The following is a 24787-nucleotide window of genomic DNA, read 5'->3' on the forward strand; positions in this document are numbered from 1 at the left end:
GTGGCGGGCGCCTGTAGTCCCAGCTACTCAGGAGGCTGAGGCAGGAGAATGGCGTGAACCCGGGAGGCAGAGCTTGCAGTGAGCTGAGATCCAGCCACTGCACTCTAGCCTGGGCGACAGAGTGAGACTCCGTCTCAAAAAAAAAAAAAGAAAAAGAGAAAAAAAAGAAAAAATTATGACGCTGGGTGCAGTGGCTCACGCCTGTAATCCCAGCACTTTGGGAGGCCAAGATGGGTGGATCATCTGAGGTCAGGAGTTCGAGACCAGCCTGGCCAACATGGTGAAACCTCATCTCCACCAAAAATACAAAAATTAGCTGGACATGGTGGCGGGAGCCTGTAATCCCAGCTACTCGGGAGACTGAAGCAGGAGAATCGCTTGAACCCAGGAGGTGGAGGTTACAGTGAGCTGAGATTATGCCACTGCACTCCAGCCTGGTCCAGCCTGGGTGACAGAGTGAGACTCCATCTCTAAAAAAAAAAAAATATATGAACTTCGAATCCAGTAGACTGTGGGCTTTCTATTTTAAGAGGCATCAGTACCAACCTGTCACAACGTAGACAGACCCACTGGCTTCCCAAGTCATAATCCTGTGACTCCTCTAAATACCCAGAGCCAAGAAAGCAGGGCAGCACCCCTCCCGGAGGACACAGGAGACCCACCAGTCCCTAACCCCCTGTCTGCATCAACCCTAGTGCCACACTTGATAGGTTCACATCCATCCAGAGCTTTGACCCTCATCGCCTATGAAGGCAGGGATTCACTGGCTTCCAAACTGAGAAGGTGCCACCACATTCCCACATGCTGAAGACACCCCCCTCAGGGAAGGTGACAAAACCCAGGGTTTCTGGCACAAGTTTGAACTCCTCCATCTCCCCAGCTGCTGTGGCTAATCGGTCCCCAAGTTCTGTGGAACCCACCCTGTCTAGGATTCTTTCTGAAAGGTAAACTCTGTGATTGCAGGGCCCAGGTCTCTCTTATAGCTGTGTCCCTAGCTCTGAGAGCCACAGCAGGTGCTCAGGAAGTGGAGGTGATTGAATGCATGGTGAGACAGGACCACAGAAGACATGCTGGAATCAAGCAGGTAATGATGCCATGCAGTAGGTGTTTCCTCACCTCCAACCCGGAGGTTCTGACTGGGCTCCTGTGCCCGGAACCTCTGCTCCCCTTCAGGCAGTGAGCCAGTATCACTGATGGGAATATGCCCGGTATCAGGTGGGTTGGGTCCGAAACAAGGTTGAATGCCACCACTGACCCATCTGCTTTCCAGTGACCCTCTCTCCATCAGCCTGTGCTACTTCTTGCTTGGAATATTGCCAAAGCCTCTTAGCTGGCCCCATGGACTCTACATTCTCCCTGGTTTGATTGTGTCCTTCCTGCCCTTCTTTTTTTCTCAGAGACAGTCTCACTCTGTTGCCCAGGCTGGAATGCAGTGGCAAGATCTCTGCCTCCCAGGTTCAAGCAATTCTCCTGCCTCAGCCTCCTGAGTAGCTAGGATTACAGGCACCTGCCACCATGCCCAGCTACTTTTTGTATTTTTGGTAGAGGCGGGGTTTTACCATGTTGGCCAGGTTGGTCTTGAACGCCTGACCTCAATGATCCACCCTCCTCGGCCTCCCAAAGTGCTGGGATTACAAGCATAAGCCACCCCACCCCGGCCCCCATTTGACTTCTTTATACTCGTTAAGGTTTGTAACCCAAAAACTTTGCCTCCCACATTCATCAGAGTTGGCCTCAGTGACTTTTGGACATTTTCATGACTGGGATTGTTCACAATCATCTGCTCCCAGCTCCAGAGAGGGATTTCCAAGCAGCAACGGCAGTGGCCCTGGGACAAGGGGTCAGTGCTCACCCTGGCACGGCAGGCCTGGGGTGTCATGGAAGCGCACCCTCCTTCCCAAAGAACTGAAGTTGTCTTTGGCACTGCTTTCAGGTTCCTGGGCACCTGGGGGGTGTCTATTTCTGATGGAGATCAAGAGCTCCTTAAGGAACAGTCCTGTGACCTGTTCATCTTTATGTCCCCAGTGCCTGGCACCCAGCAAGGATGATGGCAGCAGAGCGGAGGAGATCTGGGCAGAAATGTACAAAATTCAGTTTGGGTCACACTGAAACTGTAATTTCTTTGGCTGTCCCCTTATCTGTGAGAACACAATTTGTGGGAGGATTACGAAGCCAGGGCCAGAGTTGGAGGGCTTAGGCTTGACCTGGGGACAGCAAGGAGCCTTGGGACTTTGTACCACACCCATAGGAATGTGCAGAAGGGGCCTGGTCAGGAGTCTGGTGGCCTGGGTTCCACGCAGCACTGACACTTACTAAGCCCTCTAACCCTGGAGAAGTTGTTTCACTTCTCTGAGTTCTTGGCATCTGCTAAATGCAGATGAAAATCCTATCCTCACCCATTTCAGGGGGTGGCTATGAAGAATCTAGAAGAAATTTGGAAATTATAAAAGGCTATATAAATTACAAGGGCAGGGTCGGGCATGGTGGCTCACACTTGTAATCCCAACACTTTAGGAGGCCAAGGTGGGAGCATTGCTTAAGTTCAGGAGTTCAAGACCAGCCTGGGCAACAGAGCAAAACCTTGTCTCTACTAAAAATGAAAAAAAATTAGCCGAATGTAGTGGTGTGTACCTGTAGACCCAGCTACTTAGCAGGCTGAGGCAGGATTGCTTGAGCCCAGGAGGTCAAGGCTGTAATGAGCTATGATCACGCCACTGCATGCCAGCCTGGGTGACAGAATAAGACCCTGTCTCAAAGAAAAAAAAAGGGGGGGAGGGAGCACTTGCTGGTGGCACTTTCTGTGGATCACAGCCTTTCATGGGGCTATCCCAGAGGGTAAGGCCCTCAACCCAATCCCACCTCCAACATAAACAGGCCTGTTGCCTGTGAGGTGCAGCATAGGTCAACCTGTGCAGGATACATTCTAGCCAGGTGGGAGGTGGAACGGGGACCCCCTCCCAGCCACCATGACACCCTAAGGCCTTCTAAACCCCACCCAAGCCAGGCTGGCATCAGGGAAATGAGAGATAAGCAGCTCTGAGAGTGTGCTCCAAAGAGGTTTATTAGTAACCACACTGGGGAGCCCTGGGTTCTTTCCCAGAACAAGGGGCTGAGAACATCCAGTCAGGGTGCCAGGCTGCCACAGGCTGAGGGGACTGGCGCTGGGGAGACAGCAGGGTTTCTCCTTCAAGCACAGCCAAGTCACCCTCCTTTGCCCTTGGAGTCTCCTCCTGAAGAGCATGGCTGTCTTCCCCATGGAGAAAATGAGGTCTCCAGACGTTTCCTGCTTTGCCCAACATCCACCAACCCCTTCAGAATCTAGACCCCCCTCTGTCTGTTCCTCACCTTGGCCAGGATCAGGGGACCCCTCATCTTGCAGAGTCAGCCCCACCCCCACCGCAGCAGGCCCCAGCTGACTCCTAGAACCTAGCGACTACAGTCTGGAGCGGATAAATTCTATCAGGTTCTCCAACTGCTCCTCCAGGCGCTGTTCATCTCCATGGTTCTCGATGACCCAGTCAAAGCCCCCAAAGTTGTCCAGGCCACATTCTGACTCAGCGTCGTCCACCCCTGTGAAGGAAGCATGGCAAGGTCAGGCCCCAGCCCTCCAGACAGACACCAGTCTTCAAGGCCTGCTAGCCCCAGCTGGAGTGGGCCCTCCCGGCCTCTCCTCTGCTACCCCAGAGCTAAGGACTACCCACCCAGAAGGCACCTCCCTACCCCTGAAACACTGCGATGGCAGGTTCAGCAGCCCACAGCCACCTGGGCCCCCCAGCTGATCCCTCCTGACTTAATTCTTCACTTGCTACTGCCTACAGAGGGTGAATCCGGTCATCTAAAACCACACACAACTGTGTTTTCATTTTCTGTCAAGTTGGTTGTGTCCTTTTCTATCCCTAAATCTGTCCAATTCAGTCCCCTCAGGAGGCAGCATGTGCCAGAGTTAGAAGCAGAGGGTCAGGAGACCAGCTCCTCCTCTCACTCTTTGTGACCCTGGGAAAGAGACTTAACCTTTCAGGCCAGGGCCTCCCCGACCACGGGCAAACTAATAACAGCATCTACCTGCTGAATCTGTTTTGATGGTAAAGTGAGACAGTGCATATAAAATGCTTAGCACAGGCCTGGACCATGTGAGTGCCCCAGAAATGAGTAGCATTAGCAGTGGTCATACCCATTGGATCTGAACTGCTCCAAGTCACAGTGATCTAGGGCAGGAAGGAAGCCTGAGTTGTGTTTCTGAAGCCCACAGAGCGGGTCCTGGGCTTGCACCATTGAAGCTCCCAGCAGAACTTCCTCTCCACTACTAACTTCTAACTCCACTACTGTGTTAAAAAGAAGTGAGCTTTGTCAGGTTTGCCCTTGACCACTGTCAGCCCCTACAGGGCTGGAAAGCAAAGGTGAAGAACCATGGGGGTGGGTCCCAGCCAGACTACCAAAGCAGCCCACTGGCCATGAGAAGATAGCCTAGGTTAAACCAAGAGAACCTTGACCCCCAGGACCTCCTCCACCATGCTACTCCCTAATCAGGAGGCCTCAGATTCTCCTTTATCATCCCTCACTCACTTTCCCCAGGCCTGCCAGGGAGACAAACCACAGGGTGGGTAGCCTGTGTCCTCCTGTGCCCTACACATGGAGTGGCTCACCTGGCGTGAACACCCAGCCCCGCTGCTGTCGGCTCTGCTCCAACGCTACGACGCGGACAGTCTGCGTCATGGCCCCATAGGCCTCCCGAAACCACTGGATGTCAGACACTCTCCGTGTGTCACTCACCAACTGCAGGGGAGGGACACAGGTGACCAACAGGACAGGATGCTAGAAGAGAGGGGAGGTGGGGGACTCCAGAACCCAGGGCAGTGTGGGATGTGGCTCTACCCCACATCTTCATGAGCAAGTCAGCAGCTAGACTCACTATTCATGGATTCACTCATTCATTGAACATACGCCACTGAGTGCTGACTACATGTCAGGCAGTGCTGCTGACAAGTTCATTCATCCAATTAAGCAAGTATTATAGCAAGTACCTACTGTGTGCTGGGCACTGTGCTAGGTGCTAAGACTAGAGTGGTAAGCAAAACAGACCCTGTGCCCGCCCTCTCAGAGCTTACAGTCTAGTGGGAGACACTGAACAGATGTTTAGTGATCAAATAACCGTGTGATTAAAGCGTATGTCAACAAGTGTCTCAACCTCAACACGGCTGAAACTCAACTCCTGATTTCCTCTCCAATCCTGTTCCTCCCAACCTTCCCTGTCTTAGAAAATGGTAATTCTATATTTGTCCACCTGCTCAGAACAAAATCCTTGGTATAGTCTCTCACACCCCACAGCCAACCCATGGGCAAATCCTGTTGGTTTTCTCTTCAAAATACATGCAAAATCGACCCCTTATTTCCAGTCTACCTTCACTCCCCTCTGCGCCCCAACCATAGTCATTTTGTCTGTTACAGAAAGGTCCTGGCCAGGCGTGGTGGCTCACGCCTATAATCCCAGCACCTTGGGAGGCCGAGGTGGGTGGATCACTTGAGGTCAGGAGTTTGAATTTTGCCATATGGCAAAACCCCGTCTCAACTAAAAATATACAAAAATTAGTTGGGCATGATGGCACATGCCTGTAATCCCAGCTACTCAAGAGGCTGAGGCATGAGAATCGCTTAAACCCATGAGGCATAGGGTACAGTGAGCCGAGATCGCGTCACTGCACTCCAGCCTGGGTGATGGAGTGAGACTCTGTCTCAAAAAAAAAAAAAAGGCCGGGCGCGGTGGCTCAAGCCTGTAATCCCAGCACTTTGGGAGGCCGAGGCCGGTGGATCACGAGGTCAGGAGTTCGAGACCATCCTGGCTAACACGGTGAAACCCCGTCTCTACTAAAAATACAAGAAAATTAGCCGGGCTCCGTGGCAGGCGCCTGTAGTCCCAGCTACTCGGGAGGCTGAGGCAGGAGAATGGCGTCAACCCGGGGGGGCGGAGCTTGCAGTGAGCCGAGATCACGCCACTGCACTCCAGCCTGGGGCACAGAGCAAGACTCTGTCTCGGGAAAAAAAAAAAAAAAATACTCCACCCGGTCCCTGTGCTTCTGCTCCCATCTTCCCCACAGCAGCTAGGGCCAGCCTTCTCAATCTTAAACCAGATCATGTCTCTCCTCTGCTAAGAATCCTGTAGTGACTCCCCATCTCACTCAGAATAAAATCCCAGCTCTCCCAAAGGTCCTCCCTGGGAAGTCCGACCTCACCTCCCACCACTCACCCTCACCCACTCTGGCCACCTGGCTTGTCCTCAGACACACCAGGCACACTCACCACTCAAGCCTCTGCACTTCCTCCTCTCTCTGGAAAGCTACTTCCCCAAATATCCATTCAGTTATCCCTTATTTCCTTCAGGTCTTCCTCAAACATCATCATATCAGTGTGGCCTTCCCAGGCACCCTTAATAAAACATCAGCACTTCCCTATCTCTCCTCATATCCTAGGCCTACTTTATTTTACTCCTTAGTATTTACCTCCGCCTGATATATTCTGTATTTATTCTGTGCCTATCTCCCCACCACCCTCAGCTGTAATGTAAGCTCCCTGAAGGAAGAGACTTCATTGCATTTTTGCACCAATATATCCCCAGAACCTGCAACCATACCTGGCAGAAGTGGATACTCAATATTTACTGGCAGAATGAATGAGGAAGAAAAGGGTAGGGTGATATAGGAGCACCTGCCAGGGAGCACCAGTTAAGACTTGAATATTACGGAAGGCTTCCCTGTGGAGGTGTCATGTCAACTGAGCTGAAGCTAACCAGGGAAAGAGAGAAAGAAAGGGCAGTCCAGACAGGTGGAAGGGCATGTGCAAAGGCCCTGAGTCCAGAAGGAGTTCGACTGACTTGAGGACCAAGGTGGCCAGTGTTGCTGCAGCTGAAGGAGTAAGGAGGCTAAAAAGGTAGCAGAAACTGGATCACACAAGGCCCAGAAGTTCATGTGAAGGATTTTCATTTTGTTCATGAGAACAATGGGAAGCCACCGAAGTATTCTAAACAGAACATGAGAACGAGAAGCCACCAAAGTATTCTAAACAGAAGAGTGACGTCACTTGGTTCATGTTTTTAAAAGGTCAGTCTGGGCTGCACGCAGTGGCTCACATCTGTAATCCCAGCATTTTGGGAGGCTGAGGTGGGTGGATCACCTGAGGTCAAAAGTTCGAGACCAGCATGACCAACATGGTGAAAACCCATCTCTACTAAAAATACAAAAAAAACCTGCAATCCCAGCTGCTTGGGAGGCTGAGGCAGAAGAATCACTTGAACCCAGGAGGCGGAGGCTGCAATGAGCCAAGATTGCGCCACTGCACTCCAGCCTGGGCGACAAGAGTGAGACTCCATCTCAAAAATAAATAAATAAATAAATATATAATAAAATGTCGGTCTGGCTGCTGTGTAATGCATAGAACACAGACGGCAAGAGCCACAGCTACAGACCAGTGTGGAGGCTACTGCGATTGTCCAGGCCAGAAATGGTGGGGGCTTGGGCCAGGATAGTGGCAGTGGAGACAGAGAGAGATGGACACAGCAAAGAGCTCGGGAAACAGGTGTTCTTCATGCTGCCATGGAGCCCTCTTACCCAGATGGGCTGAGAGATGCCCTCCACGATCTTCCTGCAAAAGAAGCCTGGGTCAGCCTGGCGTTTCTCCTCTCCCCAGCGGATCATGTCCTTCCGAAAGGCCTCCTTGTAGGTGCTGGCATCCAGGAGTCTCTGGAAGTTCAAGCCATGCTCCTGCCCAAAGGACATTATGTCTATGTCACCAGCCTTTCAACCTCAGTGGTCTCTCCTAAAACATCAGAAGAGCCATCCCTCACCCTCACCTGCCTCTCCCAAGGCTGATGCAAGGATTAATGAGGTTTCAGCCAGAACAAAGGTCTGCAAGGGAAAGAACCCCAGCAACTAAGAAATCCCGATCACTGGTAGACAGAAGAAAGGTCTGGGGATAATCCAGAAATTGTTTCAATTTGTCTTTGAAATGTGTGGCGTGGTTTCTCTTTTGCAAGTTTTACCTTCCCAATTATTTCTGGCTTAAACTAATCCTGAAATTAGTTTGCATCCCCTGGGCAAAGGTTTAGCCTTCAACTAAAGTGGGAAATCTGAGGGGGAAAAAAAACTCCTGCACTCCATGTCCTCCCACTAGCATTGTTTGCCCCCATCCCAAATCCCACGGAGATTGTGTCTCCTTCCTCTCCCCCTTATCCCTTCCCATCCCCAAATTCCTGGCGCCTTTGCTGAAACAGCAACACTCCATTTAGCTCTGGGCACTTATGTGCAAGGCTTCCCACACCCAGAGGACCCCCCAGGCAGGAGAGGCCACTCTGACCACCTGGGGAGCTCCTTTCTCCCTCCTCAAGCAGAGGGGTCCATCTAAAGGGATCCAGGATAGGAGGGGTCTGAGAAGCATCACCCAGTTCAGGTTCTGGCTCCTCCATGAGCTCACTGCAGCAAGACCTTCTCCCCTCAGGCTCTCAATTTCTTGATCGCCCACCTGCTCCCCTTGCTGCAAGAGGAGGTCAGTAGCCACCTCCTGCTCCTGAACTGGTTTCCCTCCAGGAATATCGTGGTCTGCTTGTCGTTTATATTTCCCCTTGTGACTTAGGAAATCAATGCATGAACATTTCATTTTGGTTTTGCTTTTTAATGGGAGTGGGGGATAGAGTGGTGCTGGACTTCCACAGAGCAAGGGCAGTCTGGCCTATCAGAATCTTCCATGGAGGTTTTAAAAATGCAAATTGGGGCCGGGCGCGGTGGCTCACGCCTGTAATCCCAGCACTTTGGGAGGCCGAGGCGAGGGGATCATGAGGTCAGGAGATAGAGACTATCCTGGCTAACACGGTGAAACCCTGTCTCCACCAAAAATACAAAAAAATTAGCTAGGCGTGGTGGCGGGTGCCTGTAGTCCCAGCTACTCAGGAGGCTGAGGCAGGAGAATGGCATGAACCCAGGAGGCAGAGCTTGCAGTGAGCTGAGATCGCGCCACTGCACTCCAGCCTGAGCAACAGAGTGAGACTCCAACTCAAAAAAAAAAGCAAATTGGCCAGGCGTGGTGGCTCACGCCTGTAATCCCAGCACTCTGGGAGGCCGAAGTGGGCAGATCACAAGGTCAGCAGTTCGAGACCAGCCTGACCAATATGGTGAAACCATGTCTCTACTAAAAATACAAAAAAATTACTCTGGCGTGATGGCGCATGGCTATAATCCCAGCTACTCAGGAAGCTAAAGCAGTAGAAGTGCTTGAACCCAGGAGGTGGATGTTGCAGTGAGCCAAGATCGCGCCACTGCACTCCAGCCTGGGTGACAGAGCGAGACTCCATCTCAAATAAATAAATAAAAGAAATAAATAAATAAAAATGCAAACTCCTGCTCCTTCCTCCTCCCGCCCCCACCCCGCCCCTTCAGTCTGACTCAGAAGGACAGAAGCAAGACCTATCTGGGAATTTTGGAAGATCGGTTTTGAAAGTGATCCTGGGAGGCCTTTGGAAGTGCCTAGGCCCCACTAGGGAAGGCTCAGTGCCTTTCCCTTCACCCCTTCCTTCCTCCCATCTCCCCACCACCAACCCACCACCCCGCAGAGTCACTTCCAGTCTATCTCCTGGATACAAAGAAATTCTGTATCCAGTTTCATTTGGGAAAGAATCCTGCTTAAAATTTTTGAACACCAGGCCAGGCAAAGTAGCTCGCACCCAAATCCTAGCACTTTGGGAGGCCACAGTGGGAGGATCGCTTGAGCCCAGGAGTTGGAGACCAGCCTGGGCAACATAATGAGACTCCCATCTCTACAAAAAAAAAATTTGAACTTAGCCAGTCATAGTGGCATGCACCTGTATTCCTAGCTACTTGGGAAGCTGAAGTGGGAGGATCACTTGAGTCCAGGAGGTCAAGGCTGCAGTGAGCCATTATGCGCCACTGCACTCCAGCCTGCACTACAGAGCAAGACCTTGTCTCAAAAGGAAAAAAAATTAAATGACTTAATTTAGTTATTCTTACAATTCCTCAGGCTGCCACCCTATGAATGGATCTGTTCAGCTGGTGAGAGATGACCCAATGCTTCCCATGGAGGCAGAGCTGGCACACAGAAGGGGGGACAATTCATTTTATGTGGTTCTGGAGGCCACACTCAGGCCAACGGAGGGGCCAGAGCACATGTCCCAGAAGGATGCACCTAGAGGCCAAGGGCAAAATGTGGGCAACAACAGGGCTCTTCACCATGTGGGAGGCTGATCTTGCCTTCCAGGTTCTCTTTCCGAAGTCTAAGATTCTGAGAGTTCCTATTGACTTATTTTTTTTTTATTCTATTTTAAGGATCCTATTTTTTTTTAACCCACGTGGTTCAAAATTCAAAGATACACATTAATTTACAGTGAAAAATCTCTCTCTGACCCTGTCCCCTCCTTGGGGGCAACCAATGGTACAGTTTCTTTTTTTTTTGGTTTTGTTTTTTGTTTTTTTTGAGGCGGAGTCTCCCTCTGTCGCCCAGGTTGGAGTGCAGTGGCGCGATCTCGGCTCACTGCAAGCTCCGCCTCCCGGGTTCACGTCATTCTCCTGCCTCAGCCTCCCGAGTAGCTGGGACTACAGGCGCCCGCCACCGCGCCCGGCTAATTTTTTATACTTTTAGTAGACACGGGGTTTCACCGTGTTAGCCAGGATTGTCTCGATCTCCTGACCTTGTGATCCGCCCGCCTCGGCCTCCCAAAGTGCTGGGATTACAGGCGTGAGCCACAGCGCCCGGCCCAATGGTACAGTTTCTAACGTGTCTTTCCCGCGCAGTGCAGGAACACATCCCAGGCACCTGAAACAGTGCTGAACATGAGACAGGCACCCCGTAAATATTTGTTAAATAGCCGAATATACGAGCAGATACACTTAGAGTTCCTTTACAATTCTTGGTCACAAAGTGCCTCTTCAGTTTTAGACAAATGTAACATTCTCTACACACTGTTCTACATCTTGGTATTGGCTTTTTTTTCCCCCACTTAATGATATATTTTGACAACTTATGGGACTAAATTTCTTCTTTGTGTGTTGTTGTTTACTTTAAAAAAATTTTTTTTAAAGAAACAGAGATGAGGTTTCACCGTGTTGGCCAGGCTGGTCTCTAACTCCTGGACTCAAGCAATCCACCTGCCTTGGCCTCCCAAAGTGCTGGGATTACAGGCGTGTGCCACTGTGCTCAGCCTGTACTAAATTTCTAGGAACAAAGTTCCAGGGGCTGTGTCAGGCCAGCTGAGTGAGAGGGTGGTGTGAGGAGGCACAGTCAGGTCCTTACTAACCACACAGCATCAGAGCCACCAACTCGAGTGTCGACAGCCTTTCCTGGGCACACCTTCTTGAACTCACTCTGAAGGGAGGGAGGCTATTAGGAAAGAAATATAAGCTGGAAATGCCCCCACAACGTCCACTCACAGAAAACCAAGAGCTGGCCACCGCCCTGCCAGCAGTGGTGACGGGGATCATGCCAGTGACTCAGGCAGCAGCCACAGCTGCAAAGTCCTGGAGCCGGCCCCGCCCAACACACCGGATGCCACAGAGCACCACCTACCTGAGCATACTGCTCCTTGAGTGGACCCGAGAGCCGCAGAACAGCACAGACATCAGCTCCGAGTCTGAGGGACAGGGAGATCAGAATCCAGTTAGCCTAGAATTTCCAGGAGCTTCCAGGTCCCAGAAAGACAGTCAAGAGGCCTGTGCTGAAGTCCCATTTCTACTACTGGTATTATGTAACTTTGGTAGGTCTCAGTGTCCCTGATCCTATTTCTTCATCGGAAAATGATGATAATACTTTCTGTTCTGTCTCCCACACAGGATTATTATGAAACTCTAATGAATATAAAAGAACCCTGAAACTAACAGGTAAAATCTATAAAGTGATAATTACAGTGTGAACAGGCACAGCAATATTCTGGCTGGATTAGGTTATTGCCCAGACCCTAAACTAATTCTCTCACAGCCAGAGGTACCTGTCTCCACTGACTTGGTCACCATAACACATATCATTTATTCATTCACTGGTTGGGCGTGGTGGCTCACACCTGTAATCCCAACACTTTGGGAGGCCAAGGCAGAAGGAATGCTTGAGGCCAGGAGTTCAAGACCAGCCTGGGCAACACAGTAAGACCCAGAGATACCATCTCCACAAAAAAAGTTTAAAAATCACCTGAGCATGGCAGCATGTGCCTGTACTCCCAACTACTCCAGAGGCTGAGGTGGGAGCGTTCCTAAGCCCAGGAGTTCCAGGCTACAGTAAGCCACGATTGTACCACTGTATGCTAGCCTGAGAGACAGAGTGAAACCCTGTCTCAAAAAAATGAACTAAGAAAAGCAAATGTAAAAAACTGAAACAAAAGCCAGGTGCAGTGGCTCACACCTGTAATCTCAGCACTTTGGAAGGCTGAGGCAGGTGGATCACCTGAGGTCAGGAGTTCGAGATCAGCCTGACTAACATGGTGAAACCCTGTGTCTAAAAGTACAAAATTAGCCGAACATGATGGCACATGCCTGTAATCCCAGCTGCTTGGGAGGCCGAGGCAGGAGAATCGCTCAAACCCGGGAGGTGGAGATTGCAGTGAGCCGAGAGCCGAGATCGTGCCATTTCACTCCAGCCTGGGCAACAAGAGCGAAACTCCATCTCAAAAAAAAAATTAAATAAATAAAATAAAATAAAAAATAAATAAAAATAACTTATTCATTATTTAATTTACTTAACCAACTTTTTTTTTTTTTTTTTTTTTTGGTGAGACAGCATCTTGTTCCGTTGCCCAGGCTTGACAGGTTGGAGTGCAATGGCGCGATATCGGCTCACTGCGAGGCGATCTCAGCCTCACGAAGTGCTGGGATTACAGACGTGAGCCACCGCACCTGGCCCTTTTTTTTTCTCTCTCTCTTTTTTGAGACAGAGTCTCACTCTGTCGCCCAGGCTGGAGTGCAGTGGCGCCATCTCGTCTCACCGCAACCTCCACCTCCACCTCCCTGCTTAACCAGCGCTTTATTGGGTACCATATTTGGATCTAGGTGATACAAATGTGAATGATACATGCTTCCTGTCCTAGCCTCAAGATGCTCACAGATACACTTAATGCACGGGGAGACAAGTGTTTTTTGTTTTTGTTGTTTTTTTGAGACTCACTCTGTAGCCCAGGCTGGGTGCAGTGGCGCTACCTCCGGTCACTGCAACCTCCACCTCCTGGGTTTAAGCTATTCTCCTACCTCAGCCTCCCAAGTAGCTGAGACTACCGGCCCCCGCCACCACGTCCAGCTCATTTTTGTATTTTTAGTAGAGAAAGGTTTTACCATGTTGGTCAGGCTGGTCTTGAACTCTTGAGCTCAAGTGATCCACCTTTCTCAGCCTCCCAAAGTATTATGATTACAGGTGTGAGCCACCGCACCCGGTGGTAAGTGTTCTTTGTTTTGGTTTTTTAAGAGTCAGAGTCTTGCTGTCACCCAGGCTAGAGTGCTGTGGTATGATCACAGCTCACTACAATCTTGAACTCCTGAGTTCAGGCAATCCTCCCACCTCAGCCTCCTGAGTATCAGGGATTACTGGCATGCACCACCACACCCAGCTAATTTTTTTATCTTTTGTAGAGATGGGGTCTCACTATGTTGCCCTGGCTGTAAGTGTTCTTATTTTCATGTTTCAGATGAGGAAGCTGAGGTTGTGAAAGGAGGATTGACTTCCCCACAGCAACACTGTAAGTAGTGAAGCCAGGATTGGTAAAATAAATATAAAAACATTTAGTTCCTGCACTTCTGCTAGGTGCCAATAATTATTCTAAGCCCTTCACGCACATTATCTCCTTTAATCCCTACAACCACCCTATTATTATCCCCATTTTACAAATGACAAAACTGAGACACAGGCCGGGTGCAGTGGTTCACGTCTGTAATCCCAGCACTCTGGGAGGCCGAGGCAGGCAGATCACTTGAGGTCAGGAGTTTGAGACTAGCCTGGCCAACATGGTGAAACCTGTCTCTACTAAAAATACAAAAGTTAGCTGGGTGCGGTGGCTCACACCTGTAATCCCAGCTACTCTGGAGGGTGAGACAGGAGAATAGCTTGAACCCAGGAGGCAGAGGTTGCAGTGAGCCGCAACCTGGGTGCACTCCAGCCTGGGTGACAGAGCAAGACTCCCTCTCAAAAAAAAAAAAAAAAAACTAAGGCACAGAGTAAATGAGAGATGTGTACAAGATCACACACTAATCAACAGTGAGCCACGGTTTGCATCCCAGCAGTCTAATTCCACAGCCTGTGCTTCTGACCACTATTTGACATCCGAGTTTGAAGGTGAAGAGAAATGCAACTTAGGAAAAGGTGGTGAGATACTTAGTGGTGAAAAATTCAGGTGGTGACCTCTGCTCTGGGCTCTCCCACACCGTAGTAGAACCCCTGTGATATCCAAAAGCAGCTTCCTGGTACCCCCACCACACTGGCCTTCAAGAGGAGAGGAGCCCCACTCCAGTTTCTCCCCATCCTCTGCTCTCCTAGCCCAGGTCTCAGCAAAATGCTCCCGCACAGATCTTGCTTTGACAGAAAACACTGTGCAAAAGGTATTACTATTTGGGGAGGCAGTCAGATAAAACAGAAAGAAACCAGTCCTTGGCGCAAGACAAAGCTGAATGTGTTTGGGTTTTTTTTTCTTTTTGTTTCAATTATATATTAATTGCTGAGATGCCCATCATGAACCACAAAACTGAATTTGAATCCTGAATTTGCCACTTACTTTGCGACCGGCAAGGGTTTTTTATTGTTGTTAGCTTTGTACGTTATTTTACTTCGAGACAGGGTCTCAGGCTCTGCTGCACGGACTGGAGGACAGTAGCATGATTACAACTCACTGCAGCCCCCAGGCTCAAGCGATCCTCCCACCTCAGCCTCCTGAGTAGCTGGGACTAGAGGTGCTTGCCATCGCACTAGGCTAACTTTTCAATTTTTTTGTAGAGACTAAGGTCTTACTGTATTGCCCAGGCTGGTCTCCAACTACCGGGCTCTCAAGTGATCCTCGCACCTCTGTCACGCATGACCACCACACCCAGCCTGTTTAACTTTTTAAGAACCTCAGTTTCTTCACCTGTGAAATGCAGATGCTAATAATGGCACACAGTACCTAACAAAGAAGTGAAGAGGGTTTTTTTGTTTTTGTTTTTGTTTTTAAGACAGGGCCTTGCTCTGTCGCCCAGGCTGGAGTGCAGTGGCGCGATCTGGCCTTACTGCAACCTCCGCCTCCCTGGCTCAAGCAATTCTTCTGCCTCAAGCTCCCGAATAGCTGGGACCACAGGCGCGCGCCACCACGCCCAGCTACTTTTTGGATTTTTCGTGGAAGCGGGGTCTCGCCATGTTGCCCAGGCTGGTATCCAACTCCTGGTACATTGAAAGTGCCTTCGTAGGAACCATTATTAATGCTTCTTAGACCTGTAGCTGAAGGTCTTTGGAGAGACGGTCACCTGGTTCTTCGAGGCTCCTGTGTGTAGATTGCTGTTTTATGTAGTGGTGACATTCCACCTTCCCCAACCCAGTGCTCCTCCTGCCTTGCAAACGGAGGACCCCTACTCCAAAGCTCACTCGGTGACACCCAAAAGCACTCCTCGTGTCACGTGATGCGGAGAGCTCCCCCTTCCACCTTTCCCGCCCCACGGACACCTGCTCTGCAGCGCCTCGGTCACGAAGTCCTTCCCGGATTTCCTCTTGCCGCTGAACAGCAGCACCAGCCGCGGGGCGCCTCCCAGCGGGGCCATGGGCCGCCACGCCTCGCGATGCCTGAAGCTGACACTTCTCCCTACCCCTAAACTCCGGACACCACGCGGAATGGACGCGGCCACTGAGCGGAGCAGCAACACGGAGCAATCCCGCCCCTCCTCGCCATAGCTGCGAACAGGGCTGACCGTCCGCGACTGTGCGCTCAATTCATGTCCAAACAGATACCAGGAGAAAAGGGTGAGACCCGCGGAGAGAAAGGTGGTTCCTTCACACGGCAGCCTCCCCTCGTGAAGCTCCCCCACCCGAACTCACTTAGAACAGTCCAGCCCCGCCCAGAACCTTTGCTCACAGCCGGGACGGCTTAACTGACACCCGGGGAGGGACCGGACACGACTACCTTCCTCCGAGGGGGGTGGCGTCTGAAATTTCCTGAGGTGAACCCCATGTTCCCTTCCGCGCAGCCCTAAAAACTTTAGGAAAAGAAAATCTCTGGAGCGCGATCACTTGGAGACGTTTTGGAAACTGCCTTTTTGCCTGTGCGTTATAGTGCATGTGCCTCAGCAAATCTGCGGGTGCCCCAGAGTGGGAATGGGTCTTCCTGGGCGTGTAAGGCAGCCCTGACGCCAGCGGCGTGTCTGGTCACGTCATGTCGGGGGAGGAGCGGAATCGCTCACACGGTATTTTATTGTCAAGCAGACTTTATAACCCGAGCAGTCACTAAGATGTGGCCCGTTAAGCCCGGCAAGAAACCTTTGGTTGCTTTTCTAGCCGCAGCCTCCGGATCAAAGGTTTTCGGAAGCAAGAGCACTTGAAACGGCGTGGGTGACATCGATAGTAAGGGAGCGTTGAATCCCTTGATGAGATTGCCTGGTTTCATCCGAAGTACGTCTCCCAGCCAGGAGTTTGAGAGGCAGAATAAGAATAATCTGCCCTTTCCCTGAATCCCCGGTTCTGCCTCGGCCCGCAGTAGCTGACGGGTAGCCCCAGCTGAGTACGTGGAGTTGTTTTTGGCTATGACTTGCAGTCCTGCATTTTTCTGAGCATGTCAGAACAGAGCCTGCAACTCATTACTGCCTCCACTAGAGAAAAAGTGTAGTGTGGAGACTTAGGGAGAAACTTTAATTTCCTGAATGTTGAAAAGAGGCACAGGAGAGTGGTCAGATGCAAAAAGAACAGACTTCAGTAGGGTGTGTGTGTGTGTGTGTGTGTGTGTGGTTTTTTTGTTTTGTTTTGTTTTGTTTTTTTACAACCCAGAAAGCACTGCACTCATCAACGCACTAGAAGGCAGCACAGAGTGGCTTTTCAGTCCCAGCTTGAACACTTAGCAAGTCACTCTGAGTTTACCACTGATAACGCCCACTTCCCAGGGTTATAATAAGAAAGGAATGAAGAAAATAAATGACAAGGTACAAAAAATACTTTGTAAGTTCTCAAGTATCATCCAGATGTAAGGGTTTGTTATTTATTCCTAGCACTTTGTCATTCAACGCAGAATCAGATTTTCCAGCTCATCTTCAATAAACATGTATTTGGGCCTCCGTGCAAATCTCCTGCTTTACCTGAGTCACATGGAAGGAGTCAGAACTTACTCCCGGAGTCTCTTTCCTCACCTGACCCAATGCACACCCCTTACCTCCCTCCCGGACTCTGAGATCCAGCTCCCTGAATACTTAGTGAGCGATCAGAAAACTTCCCCCAGGCCAGGCACAGTGGCTCACGCCTGTAATCCCTGGCCTCGTCCCCCCCGCACTTTGGGAGGCAGAGGTGGATCACCTGAGGGCAGGAGTTTGAGACCAGCCTGGCCAACATGGCGAAACCCCATCTCTACTAAAAATATAAAAATTAACTGGACGTGGTGGTGGGCGCCTGTAATCCAGCTACTCAGGAGGCTGAGGCACAAGAATCACTGGAACCTGGGAGGAAGAGGTTGCAATGAGCCAAGATTGTACCACTGTGCTCCAGCCTAGACAACAGAGAAAGACTCTGTCTCAAAAAAATAAAAATAAAAATAAAAACTTCCCCCATAGCCTAGTCTCAGTAGTTCCCTTGCCCCTGCTGCCTCAACTGAACTCCACTGTCCCTTACCGCAGTCTCAAGTGGTGGCTTTTGTCTCCCAGCCCTCATTCCTCAGCATCTGCTTTGAGTCTGTGGCCTCCCTTCCTCCCCATTTCAATTTCCACACCGTTACTCATCCTGCCTCTTGGAAAACTATGGTTCCTCTAAGGCTCATGCCACCTGCCTGCGCCACCCTTCTGCTTTCCTCAGTACTGGCAGCCCAGCAATCCTGGTGGTTCATTTTCATTTTCTTTTGTTTCTTGATACGGAGATGGGGTTTTGCTATATTGGCCAGGCTAGTCTGGAATTCCTGAGCTCAAGCATCCTCTGGCCTCAGCCTGCCAAAGTGCTGGGATTATAAGTGTAAGCCACTGCACCTGGCCTCATTCTCATTTTCTGAGACTCGGCCACTGGCTCCCAGTCTCCTTTTCTACACAGTTGCTGTCATCATCCTCAGTGACTTCACTGTCATGGCCAGCCCATCCAACACCCCACTGCTCAATCCCTTGACTCTGGCTGTTCAAAGCCTTTTTCCCCCTCTCCTCCTCAGAGGCCAGCTACTGTGGACACAACCTGGGCTTTGTCATCACCAGAAGCTGCTCAGCCTGCAAATTCACATGCTCGTCAACCCAACCCTTCAAGGTCACTTGCTCAAATACTCCCCAAAGTAGCACTTCCCTCCCAAGTCCACTAGCTGGTGGAACTGGTTACATTATATAATATGCTCTGCCTGCCTTCCACAACCCAGGGAAAAAAGTTAAATGTGGCTGGGCGCGGTGGCTCATGCCTGTAATCCCAACACTTTGGGAGGCCAAGCAGAGTGGATCACAAGCTCAGGAGATCAAGACCATCCTGGCTAACATGGTGAAACCCCATTTCTACTAAAAATACAAAAAAAAAAAAAAAAATTAGCCGGGCGTGGTGGTGGGCGCCTGTAGTCCTAGCTACACTTGGGAGGCTGAGGCAGGAGAATGGCGTGAACCCAGGAGGTGGAGGTTGCAGTGAGTGGAGATTGCGCCACTGCACTCCAGCCTGGGCAACAGAGCAAGGCTCCATCTCAAAAAAAAAAAAAAAAAAAAAAAGTAAATGTGTGGAAGTCCTTTGTGAGCTGCAGAGCACTGCACAGAAGTGAGGCACTATTTGAAAGCTGGACACTAGTGAGGTTGAGGCCAGAAAGAGGAGAGGAGCAACACTGTCTGACAAGAGCAGAGACGACTGGGCAAGTGAGTCAGAGAACACGGGGACTCAAATTGGAAGCCAAGGGTGTCTGACACCATGGCCTCATGGAGGGTTCAGGAATATGATGCTTGAGGAAGCCGGTGTTGGCCTCAGACAAAAGAGAGGTACCCCCCAGAGCTCAGGAACACAACTACCCTGAAATCACTCTTCTGCAGAAGGACAGAGCAATGAAAGGTCTACCTCGCTGGTGGAGAGGACAGCTTGGAAGTCAAATCTAGGCCTATTTGAAGGAAGCCTGCTCACCGCATTCACACATGCAGGCAGTTTGAGCCGGCAGGGGACCAGCTCATCCAGCTCTGCAGAGCCTAAAAAGGGGCACTCTGCCCCGGTGGAGGAGTCTTGAGCAGGGGGTACCAAGGTCAGCCCCCAAAGCCAGCCTGTCCCGTAGTGGAACCACATGCCATCCATCCTGGCTCAGTGACACCACCAATTGCTTTTGCTTCAGTTCTCTGCCTCTGAGTCCAGTGTTTCTTCCCATGGTCACTGCCCAGCTGACCCAGGCACTCGCCCGTGCTGGTAACTATCAATGTGGTTTGTGAATCAGTCCTCGTGTGTTTGATGACTGCTGCTGCAGGGGCAACAGAGCCTGGCAGGTAAGGGATGGAATGGGGTGGGGCTTGTAAGGAAACAGCACGACAAGCAAAAAGAAGGGCAGGCAGAGTCTTTGGGGACCTGATTGGAGAGAAGTCGATTCATTTGTTTATTCACTCATTCACACAACATGTATTTAAATATACGAAATGTGTCAGGTATTACTAGAGACACAACAGGGAACAAAACAGAACCTGCTCTCAAAGAGTGTCGTTCTCACAGGACAAGGACAAGATAGCTTCAAAATGGAGTGTGAGCTTAAAAATTGGAGAGAGAAGGTTGATATAAATTAATACTTGCAGGATGCTCTGCTATCAGCTGTAAATGACTCTAACAATGCATCCTCATCTGCATTCCCTTTGCTTGAGACACCTTCCCATCTTCATTGTGTGGCATGAACTCCTTGTATTTCAACATCTAGCTTGTCTTACCTCCTCCAGGGAGGCTTCCCTGACCCCTCCACCCCCCAAGTTAGAATCAGAAACCCATTTTCTGTACTGCTGATACACCCCGTATTTACCTATATCACGGTATCTCATTCTATACTGTAATTATCAGTTTACTCATGTCTCTCTATCCAGGTGGTTAATAGTTTACACTTATTGAGTGCTTACTGTGTGTCAAATCTATTCTCATTTAATCAAAAAAGGAGATTGAGAGACTTGCTTCAAAGTTAGGAGCTGTAACTGGTGGAGCTGGGTCTGTCTGGCTCCAAAGACAGATGTTTTCCAGGCCAAGGCAGCCTCCTGGATGTGCAGACCAGGCCTCCGTTGGCAGTGGGAGCTCCATCCCAGTGTTTCTCCCCACAACACTGTACTGGGCTTTACATGGCTGCTTTTGCATATCCAGTGGTACTGGCCCAGGACCAGAGACAGGATAAGTGCCCCATAAATTACTTATGCATAAATGAATGGGGGGTCTATGGGGGAGGGGTGGGAAGCCATTTTACCCCTGAGGCTAGATGGGCCTTTGTGGGTACCCTCAAGCTTAAGACCTTATAACACCATACCCAGCTCAGGTTCCTGGGGCAGCTCCTAGAGGCCCTTCCTTCCCTCCCATCCCACTCCTCTGCAAGGAGAGCCTCCAGTTCCTCCTGCTGCTGCCCCGCTGTGGCCACCACCAGGCATCTCTGCAGAGGGAGCCACGTGCGAGGTCACTGCTCAGGGACAGGATGAGGAAGAACTTGACTTGTAGCAAGCAGCTCCTCCAGACCACACCTCAGAGCCAAGCTCACAGAGCCATGGACAGGAGGGGAACAGAGCGGGAGGGAAGAAGAACGAGGGGGACTCTTAGCCAGGGGTCAGCAGCCCTGGGCTCTGATCTCCACTCTGTTCCTAGCAAGCTTTGTGAGCTTGGACAAGTCACTTCCCTCGGTTTCCACCTCTGAACAACAAGAGGCAGGACTGATGCTCGCATGGGCCCTTCCAGAACTGACCTTCTCCTACCCATTAGCTGGAGCCAATAAGGTGGCAGCTGGTGGCCAGAGAAGAAATGCCTCCAGGGCCAGGAGCCCAGGGAGCTAAAGTGGGGGTGTAGGATGGGGCTCAGGCAGGAGTCAAAGGGAACACAAATGGGAGCTGGGATAGTGCTACTAACCTTCAGCCAGCTGGGGCTGGAGAAGGGGAGGCGTCCTAAGAGTGGCCTAGGGCCAGTCTTCTTCCACTGCCACTGTCTAGCTAGGATGTGACCTTAGGCAAGTCACTTCACCTCTCTCAGTTTCTTTCTCTCTGTTTTTTCCCCCCCACCAATGGACAGGTCACATCCATCTCAGTTTCTTTATCTGTTAAATAGAGGTACTGGTGGTCTTAACATTCTTCAAAGTCTACTTCTCAGTGAGATAAAAGGTATAAAAGTGCTTTGAAAAGTTAATGACCCACCTAGATGACAGCCACGGCTTATTTCTTTTCTTTTCTTTTTTTGAGACAGGGTCTCACTCTGTGCCCAGGCTGGAAGTGCAGTGGTGGATCATAAGCTCACTGCAGCCTTGATGTCCTGGGCTCGAGCAATCCTTGCACCTCAGCCAGCCGAGTAGCTGGGACTATAGGTGTGTGCTACCATGCTCAGTTAATTTTTTTTTTTTTTTTTTTTTTTTTTTTTTTTTAGTAGAGATAAGGTCTTGTTGTGTTTCCCAGGCTGGTCTCGAACTCCTGGCCTCAAACCCACCTCCCATCTCAGCCTCCCAAAGTGCCGGGATTACAGGCATGAGCCCCAGCGCCCAGTCAGCCTGTTCCTTTGCTGGCCTCATGCCACTTTTTCTGGACTAGTCCTGTCATTCCAGATGAGCAAGCACTGACGGCCAGCCTGTTTGACTCATGGGTGATAGACCTTCCAAAGGGAGCCATCTAGCACTTTCCTCTCCACAGCATGCGGCTTTCAGGTGTCTGCCTATCCTGCTCTAGCCAGATGACTTGTCCCTTTGACTTTGAACAGGGCCTCAGTGATGACCTCAGTGGATTTCCCTCCCCTCTGCTGAGTGCCTCCCCTGGGGCTGAGTGAAGGTAAGTGCCCCATGCTGGTGAGAACTCCTGCAAAGGGGCCCTGCTCTGGAGAGGAAGTGGAAGGTTGGGGCAATGGTGAGAATTAGTGGCACCCTTCCCATTTCCTGTAGTAGCCTTCCCCTCAGACCTGCAGGCTGCCTGTGGGAGAATTTGCCCCCTCTGTGAACCCTCTAGCTATAGGCTATAATACCCCCACCTTAGGCCTCACCTTTGCCTAGCCTGAAATGCCCTCCCCCATTCTCCCATCTCTGAAATCCTATTATCTTTCAAGATCCAACTCAAAGGCCACCCCCTCCTTCCTCTTCACCCAATTGGCAGACTGCTCCTGGCACCATTAAGAGAGTACTATTAAAATCCTGCTTTGTGTGCAGCTAATCCAATTAGCCTCAGGGCAAGGACTGGGGGGCCCCACAGCATCTAGCACAGTGTTGAGACCTAAATGCTAGTTAGCATCTTTTCCCCGCCAGCTCCTGCCACATGGTCGTGGTCGGGGAACCAACACCCTTTCCTCCCATATCAGTAGCTCCCAGAGGCTCCCAGTTTCCCCGTTAGAGGTTAAGTAAAATAAAAATAACTGCTCTCAGTGCCCTGTAGCTTGCAAAGCCTTTTCATGTAGCTTAAGTTGACTCACTTCACCCTCGGGACAGCCTCTGAGAGCAGTGTCTGTGGTCTCCACTTCAATGATGAGAAAACTGAGCCCTTAAGCAAGGAGAGGCCTCTTGTCCAAGGCCCACAGGTGGGCAGTGGTGGAGACCGACACTCTGGGTTTTCTGACCTCAAATCTTGCTCAGGCCAAAGCTCTGGTTAGAAAAGTTCTGGGCTGGGCCCCCACCTGGCCCAGGAACAGGTGAGCCAGGAACAGGCCCAGCCAGAAGAACAGGTAAGCAGGGAAGGGGTTCACTGTTCTCCATTTGGGAGCGGGCAGTCACCTATCCTGGGTGCCAAAGGTTACCAAAGAGATGTGTGGCCACCTTAAGGGAGGCCTGGGAGAGGTGGGACGGGGAACTCAGATAAGTGCTTAACAAGGGGCTTCTGTGGCTCAGGCAGCTGAGTCGGGGAGGGGAAGAACCTCTTGTCTGATTTAGGCAACAGCCCTCCACACCCCCACCCTGCAACCTGCAGTGTCCCTACCAGACCCCTGCTGTGAGCATGTGAAGGGGCCAGGAACATCCGTGGCCCAGAACAAGGCAGGATGAGGAGACATTCCTGCGTCAGGGTAACCCTGGGAGGTTCCCATGGTAACAGCCAGACAGTCCAGTGTGTGTCCCTGGGCCCAGCCGGACAAGGCTGGGAGCCACTCTCAAAAGGAGCATGTGTCTCTGACCTTCCAGAAGCCAATAGGGGTGGTCAGGCTGGGAAATGACGTGACCTACCACCACCTATGACCCACTCACCCTATCTGTCTGCACCACCTGTCACCCCAGGATGGGTATGAATGCCAGGCAATGGGGAAAGGCTGGGGCCTAGAGGACCTGGGGAGGCAGCAGGAGACGGGGGAGATCCTGGAGGAGGCACAGGGCCAGAAAGGGCATGGGTGGCAGAGGCTGGGCTGAGGGCACTGGGAAAAGGGCGGCTGAAGGAGCCTGGGAAGGAGGTGAGACTGAAGAATGAGAGATAAGGATGGGAGGGGGGAATGCAGACTGGGGACTATTGGGAAATGAGTTTTTGGGACTGGCCAAAGGAAATAAAATTTTTCCATTTGAGAGTAGAAGGCCCAAGAAGGCCACCCCCAACTCTAGTGATTCCTCCCAAGGACCCCTGAGCTGAGCTCTTAGGGAAGCAGGCCCTACTTGGGCAAGCTGGGAAAGCTCCCAGAGGGAAAGGCAGAAAGCCAAGTGCTAAAAATGCCAAGTGCTGAAACTGGAAAAGCCCAGCCCAAACCCTGGGAGGCCAAACGGACACGTGGCAGAATCCAGTGAGTCTACCCACAGGCTCCCCCAAGCCCTTCCCAGGCCAGAGCTATCCCCAAGCCCTGTGGGAAAGAGGGAATGCTGTCCCCTGGCTCTAGCCTCACTGGACTCATCTCTATACACTGGACCCATGGTCAGGAGATCATCCGAAGACCTGGACCCTGGGCTCCTCCCCGCTACCAGTGCTGCATGGGTGTGTTAGAGAGAAGGGCCTTGTGGCCTGTGATGAGTGTGAGAATCGCCTCCCAGGGGCATCCCAGAGAGAGGGCGATCAGAGCAGCCAATGTCACTGGCACCCCGGCCCTCCTTAACATACCCGTTGGGTTCGTGGCTCTCTTTTTCTTTCTGATTCAGCAGCTTCAGAAACCTCCAGCTCAGCAAATCTACTTCCTGAGTGGGTAAGGAAGAGGAGGGGGCTTAGGGGAACCTGGCAGCCTCCCTGAGCGTTCGTTATGCAAACGAAGGAAATGAGCCCTAAAAATGAAACTGAGAGGGCTGGGCGCGGTGGCTCACGCCTGTAATCCCAGCACTTTGGGAGGCCGAGGCGGGCGGATCACGAGGTTAGGAGATCGAGACCATCCTGGTTAACATGGTGAAACCCCGTCTCTACTAAAAACACAAAAATTAGCCGGGCATGATGGCAGGCACCTGTAGTCCCAGCTACTCGGGAGGTTGAGGCAGGAGAATGGCATGAACCCGGGAGGTAGAGCTTGCAGTGAGCTGAGATCGCGCCACCGCACTCCAGCCTGGGTGACAGAGCGAGACTCCATCTCAAAAAAAAAA

General features: G+C 51.1%; 1 protein-coding gene across 5 annotated transcripts; it reads right to left on the reverse strand.

The window, feature by feature from the left end:
- On the reverse strand, positions 1-24438 carry PMVK (phosphomevalonate kinase). Of its 5 annotated transcripts, XM_025358466.1 has the most exons (7): positions 15655-16060; positions 11560-11623; positions 7599-7751; positions 4644-4773; positions 3398-3570; positions 917-925; positions 1-11 (listed from the first exon to the last, which is right to left on the reverse strand). In XM_025358466.1, the coding sequence occupies exons 1-5, from the start codon at positions 15747-15749 to the stop codon at positions 3434-3436; spliced, it is 579 nt and encodes a 192-aa protein (XP_025214251.1). In that variant the 5' UTR covers positions 15750-16060; the 3' UTR covers positions 1-11; positions 917-925; positions 3398-3433. The 5 variants fall into 5 exon arrangements, with proteins under 5 accessions (XP_025214251.1, XP_025214263.1, XP_025214257.1 ...); XM_025358478.1 differs by lacking the exons at positions 1-11; positions 917-925; positions 15655-16060 and adding an exon at positions 24321-24438 and having other exon boundaries at positions 3044-3570; XM_025358472.1 differs by lacking the exons at positions 1-11; positions 917-925 and having other exon boundaries at positions 3044-3570; positions 15459-16161.
- Positions 24439-24787: the final 349 nt, after the last annotated feature.

Source organism: Theropithecus gelada, chromosome 1 (assembly GCF_003255815.1).
Source record: "Theropithecus gelada isolate Dixy chromosome 1, Tgel_1.0, whole genome shotgun sequence".
In the NCBI taxonomy this organism is placed as follows: domain Eukaryota; kingdom Metazoa; phylum Chordata; class Mammalia; order Primates; family Cercopithecidae; genus Theropithecus; species Theropithecus gelada.

What these genes read in the sequence shown, in the direction of transcription:
- PMVK (XM_025358466.1), bottom strand. Translation starts at nt 15,749, where the DNA reads ATGGCCCCGCTGGGAGGCGCCCCGCGGCTGGTGCTGCTGTTCAGCGGC. An exon ending in TCAAGGAGCAGTATGCTCAG is followed by an intron (nt 7,752 to 11,559) that starts GTAGGTGGTGCT and finishes TCCTTTGGGCAG; the next exon opens with GAGCATGGCTTGAACTTCCA. An exon ending in GGGCTGGGTGTTCACGCCAG is followed by an intron (nt 3,571 to 4,643) that starts GTGAGCCACTCC and finishes CTTCCTTCACAG; the next exon opens with GGGTGGACGACGCTGAGTCA.